A 20688-nucleotide genomic window follows, 5' to 3' on the forward strand; every position below is an offset into this window, starting at 1 on the left:
CTCGCCTCCCGCCTCCATTTCTCAAGTGTTCTTATCCCAGCTCTCCCCATCTCTTCCTCTCTCTCTGTGTACAACAGTGTTATTGAGATATAATTGCATACCAGACAATCTACTCATTTAAAGTGTACAAAGCAATGGTTTTTACTATATTCACAGAGTTGTGCAACAATCACCACCATTAATTTCAGAACAGTTTTATCCCTCCAAAAAGAAACACCTACCAATTAGCAGTCCCTTCCAATTCTCCTGCAAGCCTCCCAGCCCTAGACAACCACTAATTTGCTTTCTAATCAGCCCTTCTCCAGACCCTGCTCCTCCTGTCTACCTTCTAGGCCAGCGGTCCCCAACCTTTTTGGCACTAGGGACTGGTGCTCCTATGAGAATCTAATGCTTGATGATCTGAGGTGGAGCTCAGGCACTGATGCTAACTCTGGGAAGTGGTTGCAAATATAGATGAAGCTTTGCTTGCTTACCCAACACTCACATCCTGCCATGAGACCAGTTCCTAACAGGCCACGGACCAGTACTGGTCCACAGCCCTGGAGTTGGGGACCTTTGTTCTAGGCCTTTGTTCCAAATGAAAGGCTCATGCTGGCTGTTAGTCTATCCTTCCGATGTGTTCCTTTCCTGACCCTCTGCGTTCAGACTTTTAACCTTCATCATTCTACTTAAAGGGCTTTCTGAAAGGTCAACAATGACCCCAGGCCAAACCAAAAAGCTGCTGTTCTCAATGCTTTCTGACTCAGCAGCAGCAGCAGACACTGAGACCTGTCACTTGGTGGTCCCTTTACCACCGCCCTGTCTGTGGATGCCTCATCTTTTGCCTGTTCTGTGAAGGGTAGGAGATACTAGGGTGCTGGCCTTAACCCTCTTCCCCTTGCAGTAAAGAAGTTAATGTCCATGGCATGGACCAAGAGTCAGGCTGTATTGGTCTGAATGCCAGCTTTGCCATGTACCAAATGGGTGACCTAGGGCAACTTACTTGATCTCACTATAAGTCCATTTCCTTATTTTTACCACAGTACTCACCACTCCTTGGGGGTTCAATGAGTTAATTAATAACAAGTGCTTGGAAAAGTACATGGCACATGCTATGCTAAGTGTTTGCTAATATAATCCTTTTGCTTATTCTTTTATTCAATAAGTTTATTCATTGTCATTTTTCAACAACATCTACACATTAGATTTCCTTGGGGTTCAAATTTCCATTAAATTCAGTTATAAGCGGGGACTCCAGGCAGGTACAACTTCCTCAAAGCCTCGACTCTGAGACCTGTAAGATGAGGATAATACTAGCTGGGTCTTAGGGTTGTTGGAATGTATAAATGAGTTAATACATGAAAAAACACATAGAGCAATGACTGACACATAGTAAATCCTCTAGAAATATCAATAGTAGTAGTAATTATCCAGCCCTCCTCTCTCACCTCAATGTGATTGTGAGTTCGAATGGCCTGTACACATCTCTACCTGCATTTCGACCATAACCTTAAACCAAACTCACATCTCAGCTCATCAGTTTTTCACAGCAGCTTCTATCACTGCTAACTAAAATGATATTGCTGGCACCCCCATCCCTGATCTCCCAGGTTAAAAGACTATTGGTCGTCTATGACTCTTGCTTCTCCTTTGTCCTTTCTTTCTAATTTACAGCCTCTCCAATGACTCAGATCCGCTCATTCTCGCCCATTGTACTGTCCCTACTTGAGTCAAGGGCTTACCTACTCAAGTCAAAAATCTGTGATGGGCTCCTGGCTAGACCAGCCACCCCCAGTCCATTCTCCAAACTAATGTGCACATAATACAACACACATTGCCTGCTTGGGGGAGGAGGTGCTATTTTTAAAATACTCTCCCTGCCCCAAACTGTGCTTCATAAGGAGCCTCTAAATTTTTAAAGAAAGTCCTTGACAGCCAGTGTCATGTTGTGATTAAATGGGACTCTCCATGGTTTCTCTGTCTTTGCCTCTGAGTTTGGGTTTGGGCATCTCTTTCCAGCACTTGGCTTTAACCTCTCCTAATTTCCCAGAATGCTCCTAGAGTTAAAGCCTGTAGCTTCTTTAAAATGACAATCACCCACACCCAGCCATGTCTCTTGGGTCATTCCGCCCTCCCTGTTCCTGTTCAACATTAATCTTTCTTTGATCCAGTCACTCTCTTGTTCTGGGACAGATAAGGGTCCCTTTCAAGCTCACATTATTTTTCCTTCATTTATTCTTTTAGACATACCTAACTCTATATAGGTTTCACGATGGCGTAGAATGAAAGACACACATATAATTAAACCACAGTTATTAACATGAAGGCAAATGCAGTGGACACATAATGAGGGATTAGAGGCACTTAAATAATGGACTGAATTTGGGCAGTGAACTTCACTGTAGCCAAGGCAAAGAGAGATATACAAGGAAGGGCATAATTAATATAATTTACTAAAAGATAATCATGCCAGATTGCTAGGTAGGCAGTTTTCCTACCTTTGAATAGAAGGATGACATCATGTCATAAACCAGCTCCAACAGAATATCTGCAATGATGGGAACATTTTCCTATCTCTGCACTGTCCAATATGATAGCTACTAGTTGCATGTGGCTATTGACCATTTGAAATGTGGCTAGTACAACTAAGGAAATGAATTTTCAATTGAACTTAATTTAAATTTAAATAGCCCATGTGGCTGGCTAGTGGTACCATATTAGAAAGTGTAATCACAGACATTTATGTAAATAATGTTGTAAAATACTGCAGACAATGCCTTTAACAGAAGATTTTACAATTACCAAGATCTCCGTGCAGCTCTCTATCAGTTTGCTAGGGCTGGTGTAACAAAACACCACAGACTGGGTGGCTTTAAACAACAGAAATTTATTTTCCCACAGTTCTGGTGGCTAGAAGTCCAAGATGAAGGTGTTGGCAAGGTTGGTTTCATTCTGTGGCCTCTCTCCTGGGCTTGCAGATGGCAACCGCCTCCTTACATGGTCTTTCCTCTGTGCACACATCCCTGGTGTGTCTCTGTGTGTCCTCATTTCTTCTTTTTATAAGGACAACAGTCAAGTGAGTTTAAGACCTACCCCAAGGCCTCATTTTAACTTAATTACCTCTCTAAAGGGCTCGTCTCCACATACAAGCATATTCTGAGGTACTGGGGGTTAGGACGTCAAAATATAAATTTAAAGGGGACATAGTTCATCTTATAACCAAGCCTTCTGTGTACTATTAAATGGCAGATGGGAAAATACATTTTTAAGCAGGGGCCACAACTCTATAGTCCAGGCATGAATCTGTCTAGTGTCATACTTGGGACCAGAACGGGCTTTTGGGAATTGAAAGGATCAAGTGGCTTATATTCTTTAAGCCATGCTCTCTAACAGCTGTCTCCTCACTCAGAACGTTGACTCCACCTGCTCTGCCTGGCAGTGAAGGCCTCCAAGATTTGACTCCATATGCCAAACCAATTTTATTTTCTCTTCTCTTCAGTCAGTAACCTCTGCTTTGTTTACCTTAGATCTCTCAACCCCACTTGCCCCATATTCACTCCTACTTCTGTGATTTCGTTCACACTCTCCCCGCTGCTTGTAATACATTGCTTTTTAACCTCAACGTCATCTGAAGAATTTATATACTTCTAGTTCCAACCAAGCCCCACTTCATTCTTAAAAACATCTCTGAACAGTTATTCTTCTATAACATTATTCTCTCTCATTGTCAAATCCAGTTGCACTTGAAACCAACACCCCATGATTAAACCCTAAGTTTTTCTCTAATTGTTTTATAGGTCTTAGAGTTGTCTCAGAAACTAAATCATAAACTCAAGGGTCAGGGAACATGTGATCTTTCACTTCTATAGACTTGACATTCTAAAATAGGACTAGCACACAGTAGGCGCTCAGTAATATCATTGCTGCTTGGTTGACAAATGCCAGTATTTTTCATCCCTTTCCCATCTCTGAGCTGTTTAGAGAGGTTAACTTTTTCCCAATTTAATGCACAGCTGTACATTTAATATCTGGAGGGAAAACTGTGGCTGCAGCCTATCTACTCTGTTTTGTGTATTAAATTTACAATAAAGTCAAAGACAGATGGCTAAAAAGGAACCCTAATCATCTCTGGTATTATTAAATCTTTCAGTTTAAGGGCTGAGAGAACCCAAGAAAATTTTCTTTTAATCCCTATGGGTTTTATATTCCGGAGATGAAGTTATAGCGCTGGCCTGAAAAAGCAATTTCATGAAATCATTTACCAAGGAGGAGGGGGAAAATCATTACAGTCCTCCTTCTGAGATTCACAATTAATAAGCATGCTCTACTCTTTTCAAACCCAGAAGAGCTGCGTGGGCTTGATAAACAGCCAAGTTTGGTCTAACTGGAGCTCTAAACAGATGTCTGTAAATATTGCAAAAAAGAACCCTCAGAAAGTTGGTGGGCGTTACTGACGAGTGGCTATGGTTCCTTTTGTTGGCAAACAGGCAGCAGATGCCTATCTCCCCTCCATGGATGACTAGCCCACTATGGGGACCTATAATTCCTTAAGGTTTCTGGTGACTGTCTTAAGCAATATGGCTTCTTTTAAAGCAGTGGTTCTCAACTAAGGGCAAGTTTACCCCTCCCTCTTGTTCCACCTAGGGAACAATTGACAATATCTGGAGATTTTTTTATTGCCACAGCTGGTGGTGGGGGTGCTACTGGCATCGAGTGAGTTGAGGCTAGAGATGCTGCTAAACATGCTACAGTGCACAGGGCAGTCCTCCCTATGGCAAAGGATCATTCAGCCAAAATATCAATAGTGTCAAGTCGCCTTACAGTAATACTATTTTAGTATAGCTTGTTCATTCATGCATTCATTCAAAAATATTTAGTGTTAAACATAGAAAATATCCAAGTAGCTGTATTTCTATACCTGGATTCATTAATTCACTGACATACTACTAGTTTATCAATTATCTACTCCATTCCAGACACTGGAGTCTTGAACAGCATGGTCAGGGGCTTTCCTCATCCAGAGTTTACATTCTAGTGAAAAGAATACAAGAGTCTAAACAAGTTGGCAACTGAATGAACAAGATAATTTTAATGAGTAATAAATACAATGGAGGAAATCAAAAAAATAAAAGGAGAGAGGATGACCTCAGCAGGTATGGCTATGTGGGTCGCTACTTTCAGGAGTAGAGTTTGGGAAGGCCTCTCTTTATAGGTTACACTGAAGCTGAGGCATAATGCTGTGAAGTAAGTAGCTCTAAAAATCTGGAGGAGGAATGTTCAAAAGAAAGGAAGCAATAGGTTCAAAAGCCCAAGACAGGGAAGGCTTGGGTGGGGTCGAGGACCAGAGGCATGCATGCCTCTAATGCTTGGATAAAGGAAGCAAGGTGGACAGAATGAGGTTAATGAGAGAGGCAGGAGTTAGGACGAGGCAGGGCTGTACAGGCCTGGGAAAGGAATTTAGACTAGTGTTCCCATTTCCGTGGCACATCACAGAGGATTTTAAGCAGGGCGGACATCATCTAGGTCAGGTAGTGATAAGTTCACACAGGCAACTGGATCAAGAATGCCCTGTAGAAGGGCAAGTTGGAAGTGAGGGGCTGGTCAAGAGCTCCTTACACTGTCTGTCCAGCTTAGGCTACAGTGCCACGAGATGAGATAAAAGGAATTGGGTGAATTTGGAAAGCACTTGGTATAAAATTCTGACTTGCTCGTATGTGATCCATTACTCAGTCAACTAAGCCAGCCTTAGCTTTCTCATTTCCAGTCAGTGAGGGTCCTGAGAACCTTCACTCTGCCAATCCTCAGTCTCCTCAATCCTTGAGTCAGTCCTGACTTAGCTCCAGAATATGTGGAGCCCCACTTTCCCCTAGCCGCCTTACAGGCATCAGCTGTGCCTGGTCAGACCCTCTCTGATGAAAGCTGAGCTTAGTTTAGTGCCCCCTTCCCATTCTTTAGCTGGACTGAGATCTTTGAATATCAGACTTTCACAGCTGGAGTCTGGTACCCTGTCTACCAATTTCTGCTTCTTCCCTTGAGGATAATACCCTTAGGAACGTAATGTGGCACCTGCTGGCCCTGACCCTTTAGCAGCTTCCCATGGAACTTAAAGTAAAACTCACATTTCCATCTGTCCCCTGCTAATCTATTCAGCCTTTCCTTGTACCAGTCCCTCTTTTGCTTACAACAATCCAGGGAAACTGGCCACATATTCATTCTTTGAGTCCACCAAGATCTTTCTTTCCTTATTCCTTTGCTTTTGAGGGTCTCTCTCCCTTGCATGCTCTTCTTCCAGTTTTTTTGCCTCTTTCATGTCCCAGCTCAACTATTGCATTCTCAGTGGGAGTGATCCTACCCCAAAAGAGGTAAAAATTGATTCTTGGAGGTGAAAAAATCTTACTCTTTGGATGTATAAAACACAGATGTATATACAGGACATAAGCAGATAGATCGATGATAGGCAGATAAACAAATATAGATAGATGGTATACCTATGGTATTAAATTTTCATGGAGGGGTTATTTGGGGAAAAAAGTCTAAAAATTCTCTTTATATGGGGGTAATAATGAAAAAGAGGTTGACAAACACTGCTCTATGGAAATTTCTCCCCCTCCACTTACTTGCCAACACATACCCTAATTTAACTCCTTCCATGAACTTATTACAATTGATGAATACCCTGCTTATTTTTGTTCACTTCAGTATTTTCTGCCCCTCTCCACCTCTCTGAATATAAATTCCATGAAACCCATGGAACTTGGCCATCTGTTTACCACTATATCCTCAGCATCTGCACAGTGTTAGGCACACAGTAGTGAATGAACACATATTTGGTGATTCAGTTACCATTGTGACCAACAACTGATTTCAAGTACTAAAATAAGAAACCACTGGGCCGATGGATCCCTCTTGGATTTCAGCCTTTGCTTAAACCTCTTTTGGGCACCGAGTTTAAGTATAAGCCCTCTTCTTTTCCTCATGGTCAAGTTCATCGCTTGTCCCTGGTTTTGACTATTGTCAGTTTTCTCTCTTCCCTGACCACTGAGAACCCATTAACCTTGTAGTCTAGCTGTACTCTGTTGCACTGAGACACTGCAGTGAATACCATACAAATGGCTGACTCATTAAATGAAAAACATTTTCTATAAATATAATGATAGGCTAACCATCTTGGAAATTACACAGGAGAAGGAATGAATGATTATCTGATTTGATTTAGCAATAAATTGAATCACAGTGAGCATCTGCAATAGAAAGAAGACAGGAAGAAAGCAAACCAAAATGTTAACGATGTTATCTATCTCTAGAATATGGACTTGCAATTTATTTTTTCCTTACGCTTTTGGTTGGTGTAGGAGTTCCCTACAATAAGCATTTATTTCTTTTATCATAAGAAACAAAGTTTTGGTAGTTGGGTTTTTTAAGACCATTCGCGATACTGCAGTATCAGAGAGGTAGGTATAGTCTATAGATCCAGGACCAATCCTATTAGGTTACACAATGAATCCCATAAAGCTTTTTAGAGAGGATTTCTGTGCTTAGGGAAACCATAGGTTTTTGGCGAACCTAGTCCATTAGGCAAATAGCATCAGCTTTCTTGCCAGGAGGACCCCCACTGTCTGGACCACAGACCTTTGTGTGTGTTAAGTTTTTCGAAGGTGTCCATGGCTCCTAAAAGTACAAAAAAGTATTCATACTATAAGGTACCCACTCATGCAAAATGCAAAAACAAACAAACAACAACAAAAAATGACACATTCCCACATATTTAAAAATATTCCTCAGGGGTTTCACGGCTCCCTGAAGCCAAGGTTATAAAAAAAAAAATCCTGACTCAGGAAGACTTCTTAGTGAAATGCCTCTTGAAACTTAGGCCACATCTCTTCATTTTCACTTCACAGGTAGCTATCAAGACTGGTTTCCCAAATGTCCCAAACTTCCCTTGCTGAAGGATTTTCTAGACCTTGCCTCCTCCTAGCACATCCCACCTGGATCAAAACAACCGGTTCATGCTTTAGTATCCTCAAAGGTTATATTCAGGGTTCTCAATTTTTTCATGATCAAGGAATGGTTTCAAATAGTAGAACTTTTGACAGATCAATTAATGAAAACACTCAGTCCAAGTGTAGATCCAGCAATGCATCAATAATTACAATGCCCATCGTGACAGCTAACAACACACTGCAGGGGCCCCAGACATCTGGGCTTAGCACACAAATCATTTCAACTCTGAGCCATTGTTTGCTCAGACCTCAATCTCTTATATACCCACAAGGTGATGATATAAATGATGCTGCAACAATATACACGCTCTCTTAAAACCAAGGTGAATCGTATACATCCATTTGGTAAGGGTTCATGGTATAAATGGTATGGCGAGGCTGTTAGGGAACTTAATGTATTTCTTACATCCAAAGAGCACTGTATGGGACAATGACTTTTAGAAACCTCATTTAAAACAAAGAAACCTGGAGAAAAATTGTTTAGTCAAAGATTGTATCTGGCTGCCCAAACCTGACTGCACTAAAAAGAAGAGATGATTTGCTGGGAGAAATCACCATTCTTACCTCCTCCAGGGCCCATAGGGAGTCCACGACAGGCTTGATCTTCTTCTGGTTGTAGAGCTCTAGGAGCTTGTCCACCACTCCTCGAATGAGCCCTGCACGACCCTGTTTGAAGAGCAGATTTAAAAGGGAAAATCCCGCGATGACTTTGTTCTCTTCGTACAGCTTGATGGGGTTCACCTTCTCAACCTGCCACCACTGGAAGGAGAGAAGGCGCCAGGTTACAAGGACTCAGTGTCAGGCCATGTTCTCAGCATTGTGGGGGAGAGAATGGGGCTGCAATTGGATAGATTCTAGCTGGGCAAGAGGTAGCCCTGGTGGTGTGAAAAAGCATCTATTTGGCTAGGCACTGCTGCGAGCGCATGGGAAAGCAAACCAAGTATGCTCATGAGAAGAGCTCAGGATCGAGGTGGGAGAGAACACCCCTTACAAAACAACCACTGGGCCACATGGAATTGGGACACTGAGGCATAAGGTGAGGATCATCAGCTCTGGAGTTGAATCCTGGCTCTACAACATGCTCCCTGTTATTCTCTGTGCTTCCTTTTACTCAGCTGCAGTGACAAGATATCATCTTGGATGTTTTCCTGGGAGAATTTAGCGTAAAGCACTTGGCTTAGTGAACAGCGGTGGTGGTGGTGATAGGGCTGGTGAAGGGAGCAGGGTGGCAGAGAATTTTGCAAAGTGTCAATCATAAGGTCACAGTAGGGGTGATGACTCTAACTGTAGAAGTAGCTTTCTAGTGGGGAATAATGACAAGGCTGGAAAGGTGGGTAGAAATACATCAGATAAAGAGTAAGGAAGTGTCACATAGGAGGAAGGAACAGTATGACGGAGGGATGAAGCCGTAGTGTTAGGACTTAGTCAGGTTTACCCCATCCCCCGCCCTCAGGGGACATTTGATAATGTTTGGGGATATTTTTATTATAGGGGAGGGATCTATTGGCCTCTAATTTGTAGAAGCCAGGGATGCTGCAAACATCCTACAGTGCACAGAACAACTCCTTGCAACAAAGAACTGTCCAACCCAAAATGTCAATATGACGAAAGTTGAAAAACTCTGAACTAAAGTCCTCCATGGGAGACACACAACTGGCAACTATGGCTGCCTCTTTTCCAGTCTCCCGTTTCTCCGCATCAGACATAAAAATAAGTAAATAATCCATTAATAAACTACAGAAATGGTTATCCAACTGCTTTGTTTTGATTTAATTGTATTTCCTTTAGTGCTAGGTAGAATTTAGAAATTCAAACTTCCAATTTCTGGAGAGTTCTGAGAGGTGAAATGGTTAATAGCAGTTTAATAGAGAAGGCAACAAGGAATATGATGGGCACTTATGAACACTGAGAATACTTGTGTTATTGCTCTATTTATTTACATCCATCCTGCTTCTTTCCAGGATTAGAGAGATTCAAAGAGTAAAGATCTTGAATTTTAAAATTTTTTTAAAGTGGGAAAATTGTATTGTTAGGAAAATAAGTACGAGAAAGACAGGCTGAACACCAGGGTAAGGTTCACACACAAAATTCTGTACCAATGTACATTTCCCAAAGGCCTGAAGGTCACTTCCAGGAGAGCCAAGTATTTGGCCCCGGGCTACTTGCCCCAAAAGCAAAGGTAGAGAAATGATTAATAATTTGATTGAAACTGTATCTGCAATCCCTCAACAAATATTTGTGAAATGAAGGCTTGCTGAATCTACAACTGCTGCACAGTTGTGGTTAAGTGAGTCCTAGTTTCAAATGCCTAGTTTTGAATCCCAGTTCTGCCACTTACTAGCTGTGCGACTTTAGGCAAGTCACTTAACCTCTCTGGATTCAGTTTCCCAACTGTGCCTCATAGGGCCATTGTGAGGAATAAATGTTAATACGCACAAAGTGTTTAGCTCAGTGTCTGACACGTAGTAGGTGCACTGTAAATATAAACTATTTTCACTATCATATTAAGTTGGAAGGGAGGGTTTTGATTTAGTGAATAGCACTCGAGTGACTGGAGCCAGGCTGCTCTCTAATATTAACTTCACCTGTTATTATCATCAGCATCGTGCTCTAAAAGCAAGCGGACCGTTTGACAAAGAGTGTGCACAAGCTCCGTGGGAGTTTTTAGGTAGAACATAATTAAGGTAGCTGAGTGAGAAATGCCTGTATGATTCCAAAGATGTCTTTAAATTCTAGCCTTTCATGAATGTACAGAGAAAATTTCCTTTCTAGAAACTTCCAGAACCAAGCTATCATTCCACTTCTTGGCATGTCCTATCTTCAGTTTACTACTAACTGACCAACCAGTGTCAGACCAGGTCTCTGAAAGGGAACAGTCTTCATTCTTGACTTCCAACTGTAAAGCATTCTGATAATCGTCACCCCTATTTCGAGCAGGAAAATCTCAACCTCCACTCTGGCCGTGTTTCTGTGAGCGCCTTCACCAAACTTGGGTACCCTGCAATTATTTCATTAACACTGTGTGTTGTGATCGTGCATTTAGGAAAGAAAGAGAAAACACTTTTTATAATTGTATGTAATTTGTGACCAATTTGGTTACCCACAGCAGGCTGTCGGCATCACATTAATTACAGCCACGGCAACAAAGCAGCTGTCAGCAACACAAAGACCATCTTCAGGGGACATGCTCCAGACAGCATCTTTCATTAGACTCCATTCTTGCTCCCTATTTATTCTGTAGTTAAGGTGATCCTGGACCTGAACTGTAAAGTTTAAATGCAAATAGAGTTCCTTTAATTCTAATCTCATGGGGCAGGAAGTACTCATCATTCCAGATTCAGAGATTGTTTGGAAATGAAGCCTTTGTCAGCCAGTGTTGACACTTAGGAGGCACGTGGAGCCACACTTAGAATGAATTCTAAACCTCTTATCACAGCTTGTCCTGAACACTCTATTCAAAATGCCTTTACTCCATCCTGCCCTTTTCTATTTCAGCATCCTATTTTTATTTCCTTCAGAATTTTAATGACTATTTATGATCATGTTATTAATATGTTTTACATATTTCAGTTGTCTCCCTCATTAGAGTGTAAAAGTCACAAGGGCCTAAGATACACCTGTCTCTTTCACTGTGATACCTGGTATCTGACACAGAGCCACAAAAAGTAGACTCAGAAGATGCTTGCAAAGTGAGTGTATCATCAATGCTGCACTGGCTGCTTAGGAGTTGGGAGGAGAGAAGAGAAAAGTAAGCTCTTATGAGAAGCAGCAATCTCCTATTGTTGAGGGGAGAGAGGGTAAAATTGAAGTTCAAGCCCAAATTAATTTAATTCTAGCAAGTGTAGCACTGGGTGGGAATGGGTAGATCTGAGTAGATTCATGATGGGGTGAATGCCCAGGGATGTGGCTTTTTCTTTGCAGACAAAGTAACCACTGTGTTCAGAGCATGATTATCTAAGACAGTGGTTCACAAATTTTCCCAAGTCTAAAAATCAGTCCAGGAGTTTGCTAAAATTACAGGGTCCCATTTGTATCTCCAACTCAAAAGGATAAGGATACAGAGAAATCTCAAGTAGCTGCAGAAGCCTGGTGAGAAAGTGGCCAAACTAAAAGGCTGGCCTCTTGATGGAGCAAATAAAATGCACCAATGCTAAGTTTCTTTTCGACCAATGATTAAAAGCACTTATGCAATCTCTGCTGAAATCAAAATAAGGCTTTATGAAGTTTCACTCACACTCCCACCTCTCTGCTTCATTTAGACAAAAACAGCCCAAGTCACAGTCCTGCCCATGCATAGTGAGCAGAGTGGTAATGCAGGCTTCCCTGAAGATAAATGATGAAGATGAAAGACAAACAAGGTTTAGACTATTAGGTCAATGTCCTTAAGATGGAAGAGCTTACGACATGCAAATCACCACACCACCATAGTACATTAAATGTGCATGGATACTTACTGATTTTGCAAAGCTAAAAAAGCTCTTGGTCTCCCCAGTCACCATGTTGGATGAACCTGAAAATGAAAGATTCCTAAATCAAGCAACTGCTAATGAAAGTCAACATCTCGTATTATGCATGGAAGAATGGCAGTTGTTTGGTCTAGAACTGTCAAGAGCTTGAGTAAGCCTGGGAAAATGAGGATAATGGAGAGGGTGAGTGATGTTGGGTTGACTTAATTTTAACTAAATATCACTGGATCAAAGAGGAAGTAACATTTCTCAAGGAGACTATTTCATTACTTTGGAAAATGTGGCATGTGGCAAAAATGCGTTATAACTCAACATCCTAATACAATGAAATATCTTGTTGGTTCTGTCCTTCGTGACTGAGAAATGGGCTCCTATGTGAGCTTCTTTTATGGTTTGAATTTGATTCTTGAGCAAGTGAGAGACTTGGGGCTCTAACCTGGGCCAGGCATTTAAGTGGTAGGGAGAGGTTGTCCTGAGTTAGAGTTTAGATGGATGAAAAAATGGGGTACAGAGGAGCAGATGAGGGTGCAACAGGTTCAGAAGTCATGGAAACAGTGTGAGCAGTGTGTTGGCTCTAAAGAGGTCTGGGCAGAAAAGTAAAAAGCACCTGAGACACATGGTGTGAGAGAGTGAGCTTTCTTAATTGGAATATGCACTATTTAGAAGGAAAGTGGGAGATGAAGTTGGGAAAGGTTCTTTAAGGTTCTCTTACAGAAAGAAAACACTTCTTTGTGATGGTCCCAGAGGTAGTGAACGAGAATTCTTAACAGTTCAGATACCATAGAGTGGACTTTTCAAGATGTTCCCTTCCCTGTCCCCTCTCCAAAAGGGGAGGAATTGTTATTGAATGAAAAAAGAAATGTATATTTTAAACTTAATTATTTGGCTTGGGTAAACCAGTAGGCAGTTAGTTAATCACTGCTTCTAATTTTATGTCATGACTACCAGCAAGCATCATGGCACTAGGCTTCGACTACTTAGTAATCAAGTAATCAGTATAATAAATTAGACACTTGTGATGTGATCAAGATGTATTCCACCAAAATGAAATGGAACTGGGGCAAAATTAGAATCAGTAAATAAGTAAGGATAAATGAACTGTCCATCGGCATCTGACTCACATTGACATATTCAATATACCCACATTGCGTGTCACTGTTCAGAGCTTCTCTTACCAATAGTAATAATTTAAAAATTATGTGTCTATCTCTAAAGACTTTGAAATATACTGAAATGGACTATCAAAAATACTGAAATCCTCCAGCAATGGAAAGCCTATTCGCTCTCTTGCTTTCATAATGACCTAATGATGACAAAAAGATGCTTGAATATTTACACCTCTCGAATATCTCTTTGATAAGCTTCTCAGCTAATAGCAGAGAAATAAGTATTTTTTTTTTTTTAGTTATGCAGAACTGAAGTTCAATTTTCTGTACCTATGGAGCACAAAGGTGCCAAAAATTTCAAATGTTTGATAACTCCAGTATCATTCTGCTTTAGAGTGTGGTATCTGGCTTCAGATATGCTTTTTTGACTTTCTAGCGACTAATGGTTAAATTAGTTTACATGCCTATGAAAGAAGAAGAGGGAAAGGAGGCTCTGGGTCTCATTCTGCTGGAGAAAACCTGCTCCCAGATGTCTTTCATAAACCTCGCCAAACCCAAGATGCAGAAGCAGACCTGTGCTCCATCCATTCAGGGCTTCTGTCTTGATTGGGACAGACAGGAGTAGTTTAGAGGGAGGAGGGTCTGAACTTTGTAATTTCACCTCCAAAATTGAAGATCCTCCCTTAAAACGCCCATATCTTAGCCACTCCTTTCTATCCTACTGTTGATCTTTCATTCCTTCATTTTTTTTGAAGTTCCTTTGAAGCCATTAGTATTTTCCACCTGTGCCACTTTCCATGGGCCGAGTCTCCTCTCAGTGACTACATTGGCTTGGCTTTATCCCTTTTGGAATGAGAAGTATTCACGGAAATATCAGGACAGTAGGCACATACATTACTTTTATCATTGAAAATGACAAATGGCAATAGCAATATTATAAACATTACAAAATTAAACACCCCGAAATCATTACTCTAACATAGCAACACACTTCATTTTTCAGGGCCTATGTCTGTCAGCAGCTGCGGTGCATCTTGTCAGTACTATGTAGCACTCACCATATAAAATGTAGGTCCCCAGTGGTTTGAGAAGGCTGAGGCCTTTTCCAGTGTTGTCCCCACAGAGGCAATCCAAAACAATGTCTACTCCTTCAGCAGAGATTCTAAATGATGAGGAGACAAAAGACAATACTGTAATCTGTCAGGGACCAAACTGTTGATCCCTTTCCCTTCCTGTGTGTCATACAGTTGACTCCCAGAATCATGAAGAGCGAGTGCTCTCAGAGGAGCAATAAATAGGGCAGAAGTCTGGAAGGTGGACTTTTACTCCTGGGTTCAACTATAAGAATTTCACAAAGTTGGAGGCAGCTAAGAACCTGACTGGTGGCTGATATTGAGAACCAGCCTGGACTAGGAGAACAAGCATGGACATTACAGACAATCTGGGTTTGTATCTAGCTGCCTCACGCAGCTTCTCTGAGCCTTAGCTTTCTCCTTTGTAAAGTGGAACTAGTATGGTTTTTTTTTTTTTTCAAGATAATCAATTGAGGTGACAAATGAGGTGTTTGGCCCATTGCCAGCCACACAAGTCACCCCATAAGTCAGTCAGTCAGCAGCTCATATTTGTAGAGCTTGAGTTATGTGCCAAGCTCTGTGCAAGGTTCTGGGGACAGATGGTGAACCAAACAAACATGTTTCTGTCTTCGTAGGGCTTCCAGTCTCATAGGGGTTGGCTTTCTTCCCTCTCCACCTCTTTCCCCGGTGAAGCTATAAAAAGGCATGTTAATTTAACTTGCGAACTTCTATTCACCTAATCTCCAGGTCTAATCTAAAACATAGTTTTAGAGGAAAAAGGATTAAATGGAGAAGCTCTTCCTATAGCAATGGACGGTTCCAGACTAGAGAGAATCCACATTAGTACTCTATTAGGCAATACTCTGTTAGGAAGAAGATCCCTTCTTCTATTCATTTATTTATATATTCATTGACTCACTCACTCACTCACTCACTCACTCATGCATTTAAAGATCATCTCCTAGGCTTCCACTAGAAGATATGTGGAGGAGGGAACTGTAGAACAAGAAGGCTCTGAAGATTGTAGAGAAGATATTCATGCCCACAGAGCTCCCGAGTGTGGCTGTTCTATGTGCTATGTTCTCTTAGCACATAGCTCAGTTTTTCTATCCCCAACCTCATCTCCCAACAAAGTTCAGGCTCTGCAGTGCTTGTCAATAGCTGTGTCCACAGTGTCACTAAACAGGTAATTACACATACATCTCTTGGGTTCAGACACTAAGTCGACAGCCCCATGTCAGCTGAGTCTTTACGTGAGTATCCATTTCAAAACCCTCAAGTCAAGTCCAACATCCAGCCCATTACAAAGGCTCTTCCAACATTATCAGCTTAGCTTCCAACTCACAGAGTTCTTATCTGCACAGGTATGTCCTTTCAAGTCCCACCTCTAAGTTCAGAACTAGAGAATAAGGCCAATGGATCTCAAACCTAAGTGCATCAGCATCTCCTGGAAGGCTCTTTAAAACACAGATTGCAACTTGCCTTCCCTATCTCCCCCCGACTTCTGATTCAGTCAGTCTGGGATGGGGCCCAGGATTAGCATTTCTAACAAGTTCCCAGGAGATGCCGATGGTGCTGATTCCATCTCTATACTTTGAGAACCACTGGTCTAAGCCAGTTACTCAGGAGTCAAGCCAGCGTTTTTTTGTTTGTTTGTTTTTAGTAATTAATTTATTCATTAATTATTAGCATTGGCACTAGGCACTGGGGGATAGAGTTGTGAACCCAAATAGATTCGTTTTATCCTCTTTTGGAGCTTACGTTAGGCAGGCATTAACCAATAATTACACAAATAAAAATTAAATTGAAACTGAATGGAGTCTAGGGCCACAAAGGTATTATGAGACCATTTAATTTAAGGATTTGCTCAGAAAGTGACGAGTGGGGGGTGAAAGAGTTAGCTAGGTAAAGAATGGTGGGAATAGTGTTCCAGGAAGAGGGAACAGCATGCGCTAAAGCCCAGGGTGGGGGGAGCCTGGTGAACAGGAAGGATGAGAAACTGCCAGTTGCAAGGGCTGGAGTGGAAAAGATGAGAGGGAGCTTGCTGCAAGATGAGGCTGGAGAGGCAGGTGGGAATTAAAACATACAGACCCTGTTGGTGGGATCTAAACTGGTGCCTAACCCTTGGTGATCAGGTCTCCGCCTTACATCGTGGGCTGATAACTATGCTCCTATCTTCCTCATTTCTACCAGGTCCATTTTCTGCCAAGTTTGCTCATTTCTCTGGAAGGTGGACCCTGCTCTGCTTCTATTAGCCCTTGTGGGCTATCAAGTCCTCCCCGTGAACTCTATTTCCCCAAAACCTCTCTTCTTGCCTGCAGAATGCCCACCTGTGCTCAGGAGCAGCATCTCAAATGTCACGCAGTGCACACCTTCCAGGGCACACCTGATGGGCCTGCCCATCCCAGAATCCTCACTTCTTGCCTGATGCTCCTCATATCCATATTCTACTGGTGGGTCAACAGTTTCTCCCACCACCTGCCAATCACATCTCCTTGTGTTAGCTGCCCCGACTGGGCCTGTCGCTGTATCCTCTGCAAAAATGCAGGGCAGGCCCACAGCAAGGAGTAACCTTTAAGCTCCTGCTCGCTTCCCCATCCTCAATTCCCACTAATTGTTCAAGGCCTCCTGACTTTCTGGCTATTCCTAAAACCCCTACTTCAGGGCTTTTACACATGCTGTAACCTCTGCTTGAAGAGTCTTTCTCCAGCTCTACTTAGAGCTGGCTCCTTCTTAGACTTCAGGTCTCATCCACATGTGACCCTCCCAGAGAAGCTGTAACTAACTATCTGACCTGAAAGAGCAGCTTCCCTTTCACATTATCTCCTTTTTAGCTCCCTTTATGATTTAGTGTCTATACTAGAGCTATTTCTTAGTATCTATCATGGGCTGTAATTATTCTTCTTATTCGTTTACTTATTCACTGACTGTCTCTTCCACTAAATATATAAATCCCATGACATAGGGACCATGTTAGTGCTGCTAATTGTTGAATCCTCAGCCTTTCTCAACCTGCTGGACATAATAATGATTCTCAAGAAATGTTGACCAATTGTATGAATAAATGACTAAATGGATAAGAAATGAATAAATGAAACAAAAGAAGAAAACATTTTAGACTGGTATTCCACATCTCTCTACTTGTGCTTCCTTCAAAAGATGTTTACATTTTCTAATTTTACTGTATCCCAGGCATTTCATAATTAATCTTCATGACCAGCCAATGAGGCAAGCATCTTAACTCTACTTTTTTGATGAAGAAATGAAGGCTCACAGATGCAGTGCCTTGCCCAAGCTTATGTAACTAGCACAGCTAGAATTTAAATGTTGGTCTCGTTTAACAGCAACACTGAGGCCTTTTTACCACTCTGAGTTTAAGATTTAATAAATGTTCAGTATAATTATGGAAGTACTGCTTTAGCAAGCAACTCGGTGAAGCAGTCAATTTAATTTACTCTTTGAAGAATTCAGGCTTAAATTTTGTCTTTTAAAATAGAGTTAGACCATGTTTCTTCCATACAGGTAGGCCATGAGGTTTCTATTTTCAAGCTGCTTTTTTAACCCTAGATGGTAGGAGATGCCCAAGGTCAGGGTGTGTACACTTGCCCTAAATTTCTAGAAACTGGACAAACATTCACTGAATGCTTACTAGATGCAAGCTCAAGTTTATCCCTGCCATCTAGGAGCTTCTCAGCTACTAGGAGACAGATTATAAACAAATGAACCAAATACAGAGTCACCAAAGCTCCAACAGAGCTGCTCAGGGGGCTGTGCGAGCTGATCCTCTGCTGAGTGCTGACAGATGACCAGAGACTGGCCAGGTAATGAAGGGAAAGCATTTTGCAGGAAGAAGTGTGACAGCCTGACCTAAGGCAATTACGAAGGAGGCTTTGGCACACCAACCATAGTAATGAGAGACCCTGGCCACTGTCTCCTTCCAGAAGGATCCCAAAACTGGCTGCCACTACTGACAACTAACACGGGGTTAGCAGATAGGAGTGGGGGTGGCGCAGAGGCAGCACAGCACTGGGATTAGGAATGTGAATTTCTTCTCAGTGTTAAGCATTTAGTTCAGCCACTTACTTGTTTTATGACCTCAGGTGAGTTACTTAGCCTCTCTGTGCCTCAGTTTCCCCATCCCTAGAAGGGGAGTGATAACACCTGTTCCTGGATTCTTTGGGAAGCTTGTATGAATTGATGCATGTAGAGCACAGGGCCTGACTCACGATAAGCTCTGAGTCCATGGTAGCTTTTGTTACCATTTTTTCAGAATGGTTCACCTTAAAGAGAATTCTTTTGATTTGGGAAAATGGCATGAAAGGAAGATTGTGCAAAATCTCTGCAACCCAACCGTCAATCCAAGCAACCTTCAAGGTGGGTGGAGCCACCAGCCCAGAAACGGTTAGACCAGAAGCTCCATGCCCTTAACTCTGCTAGCAGAGCATGTCTCACATTCAAGAGCACCTACTATGTGCCAGAAACAGTGCTGAGCACTTCCTAAGTCTCATTTCATGACAACTCATGCCATCCCTGTGACTCGGGACCATCGTTATCCTCATTTGATAGAGGAGGAAACTAAGGCCCATTGGGGCCAGATGACTTACCCCAGGGCCTACTGCAGGCAAAAGGAGGACACTGGTTCGATCCATCACATCTGGAAACCCAGGGGCAGAGTGGGGTTTTGCAGGGTGAGCTTTGGCCAGCCCCAGGGTGACTGCCACTCTCACTTCTAGGCCTTGCAGGCTCCCGGCGGGGGCTCAGCAAAGTGAGGGGCTGCTCCCTGGGCTTCACGCTGGAAGGAGCCACTGCCGGTCTCCTGCATATTCAGACCACCTGCTCTTCCCCACACCTCTCTAGGCATTTCTATATCTTTATCAGGTAAGACAGGGTTTGCACATGCACAGGATCAAATAAAGCCACAAATTCACCATGCCCTGCTGTCATCGCATCTCTTTTGCAGGTCAGTGGAATGGTGAGATGGATTCTGAGGAAGAGAAGCTGGGTAGCGGCAGATGTCATTCCTTGGGCCCCGCGAGTGAGGATGCTTTGCTATTTCTGTCAAACATTTAAGCAGATGTTGCTCCTTTTGAAGTGAGCAGTGTTCTTTCAGGTAAGGATTTCAAAATTGAAGAGCTCTATCCCTCATTCAGTCATTACAAGCCAAATCAATGAATGGAACTGGACTCAGTGGGATCTATTTAGAATGCTGCTGGCTCTGCAAGTAGCCTAGGGATGGGTCCTCCCTCGGCCATGCACTGAAAAGCAGCCTAGCAGCTCTTTTTAAGTGGAATCATCATGAGAAGCACAAGCAGAGCAAGGTAGCTTCTCAGAGGCATAGGGCCATCCTCATTTCTTAGGTCCCCAATTTCTGGGAGTGTCTGCCTTGCCCGTCCATGTATAATCATAATAACATAAATGTAGAGAGGGTGAGGGTAGAGGGCCAAATGCCATGATTGCTATGTGTACTTTCTCCTGTCATAAATCTGCAGATTTGAAACAAACACCAATAGCCCCAGCTCAAGGATTCTCAGGGCCAGATTCAGCAGCAAGATATTTTGGAATTGCTGATCTGAGACTTACATATCTGTCTTTTCTTGGTCTCTAATTCCTTACCAACCCATTTATTGTGAATGCCACCTCTTTGCTTTCCACCCACATGGATCAGTGAAGAATTTCTCTTGTGTGGTGGCAGGTCCCATTAGCTGTAACTGGGAGAGAAACCCTTCCACTTTGCTAAGAAATTAATTCCCCTTGATGGTCACTTTCATTTCCAGTTGGATCCTTGCCTCTCCCCTCAGTTCTCCTCTTTCTGAATTCTCTTTTCTCTGAACTCACCTATGCCGCAGCTTTAACCATCAAGCTTGTGACGGAGGGATAAGGCTATTTTATGTGCCCAGCACAGTGCCTGGCACACAGTATGCTTCTTAGTAAATATTTACTACTAATGGCTCCCACATGTACTGAGCAGCAATACCACCTCTAAGAGTCCTTTCTTCATCACGTTCTCCTTGTTCTTTCCAGGTGATTAGACTCATTAATTTCCACTAAGTCTCGGTTTCTTTAT

At 42.3% G+C, this 20688-nt stretch overlaps 1 protein-coding gene across 2 annotated transcripts in view; it reads right to left on the reverse strand.

Annotated features, from left to right (window-relative positions):
- The window catches only part of VAT1L (vesicle amine transport 1 like), a 137581-nt gene that overhangs the window by 53294 nt on the left and 63599 nt on the right, over positions 1–20688 (reverse strand). Inside the window, exons 5-8 of one of the 2 annotated variants that reach the window (XM_039888838.1) lie at positions 14610–14713; positions 12434–12489; positions 8544–8738; positions 5109–7647 (exon numbers count right to left, since the gene is read on the reverse strand). In XM_039888838.1, coding sequence (XP_039744772.1) covers positions 7543–7647; positions 8544–8738; positions 12434–12489; positions 14610–14713 — 460 coding nt within the window. In that variant the 3' untranslated portion in view covers positions 5109–7542. Of the gene's footprint in view, positions 1–5108; positions 7648–8543; positions 8739–12433; positions 12490–14609; positions 14714–20688 lie in introns of those variants that run through there. The other variant, XM_039888837.1, reaches the window with a different exon arrangement.

Source organism: Pteropus medius, unplaced genomic scaffold, assembly GCF_902729225.1.
Source record: "Pteropus medius unplaced genomic scaffold, Ma_sr-lr_union100, whole genome shotgun sequence".
Taxonomy (NCBI): Eukaryota; Metazoa; Chordata; class Mammalia; order Chiroptera; family Pteropodidae; genus Pteropus; species Pteropus medius.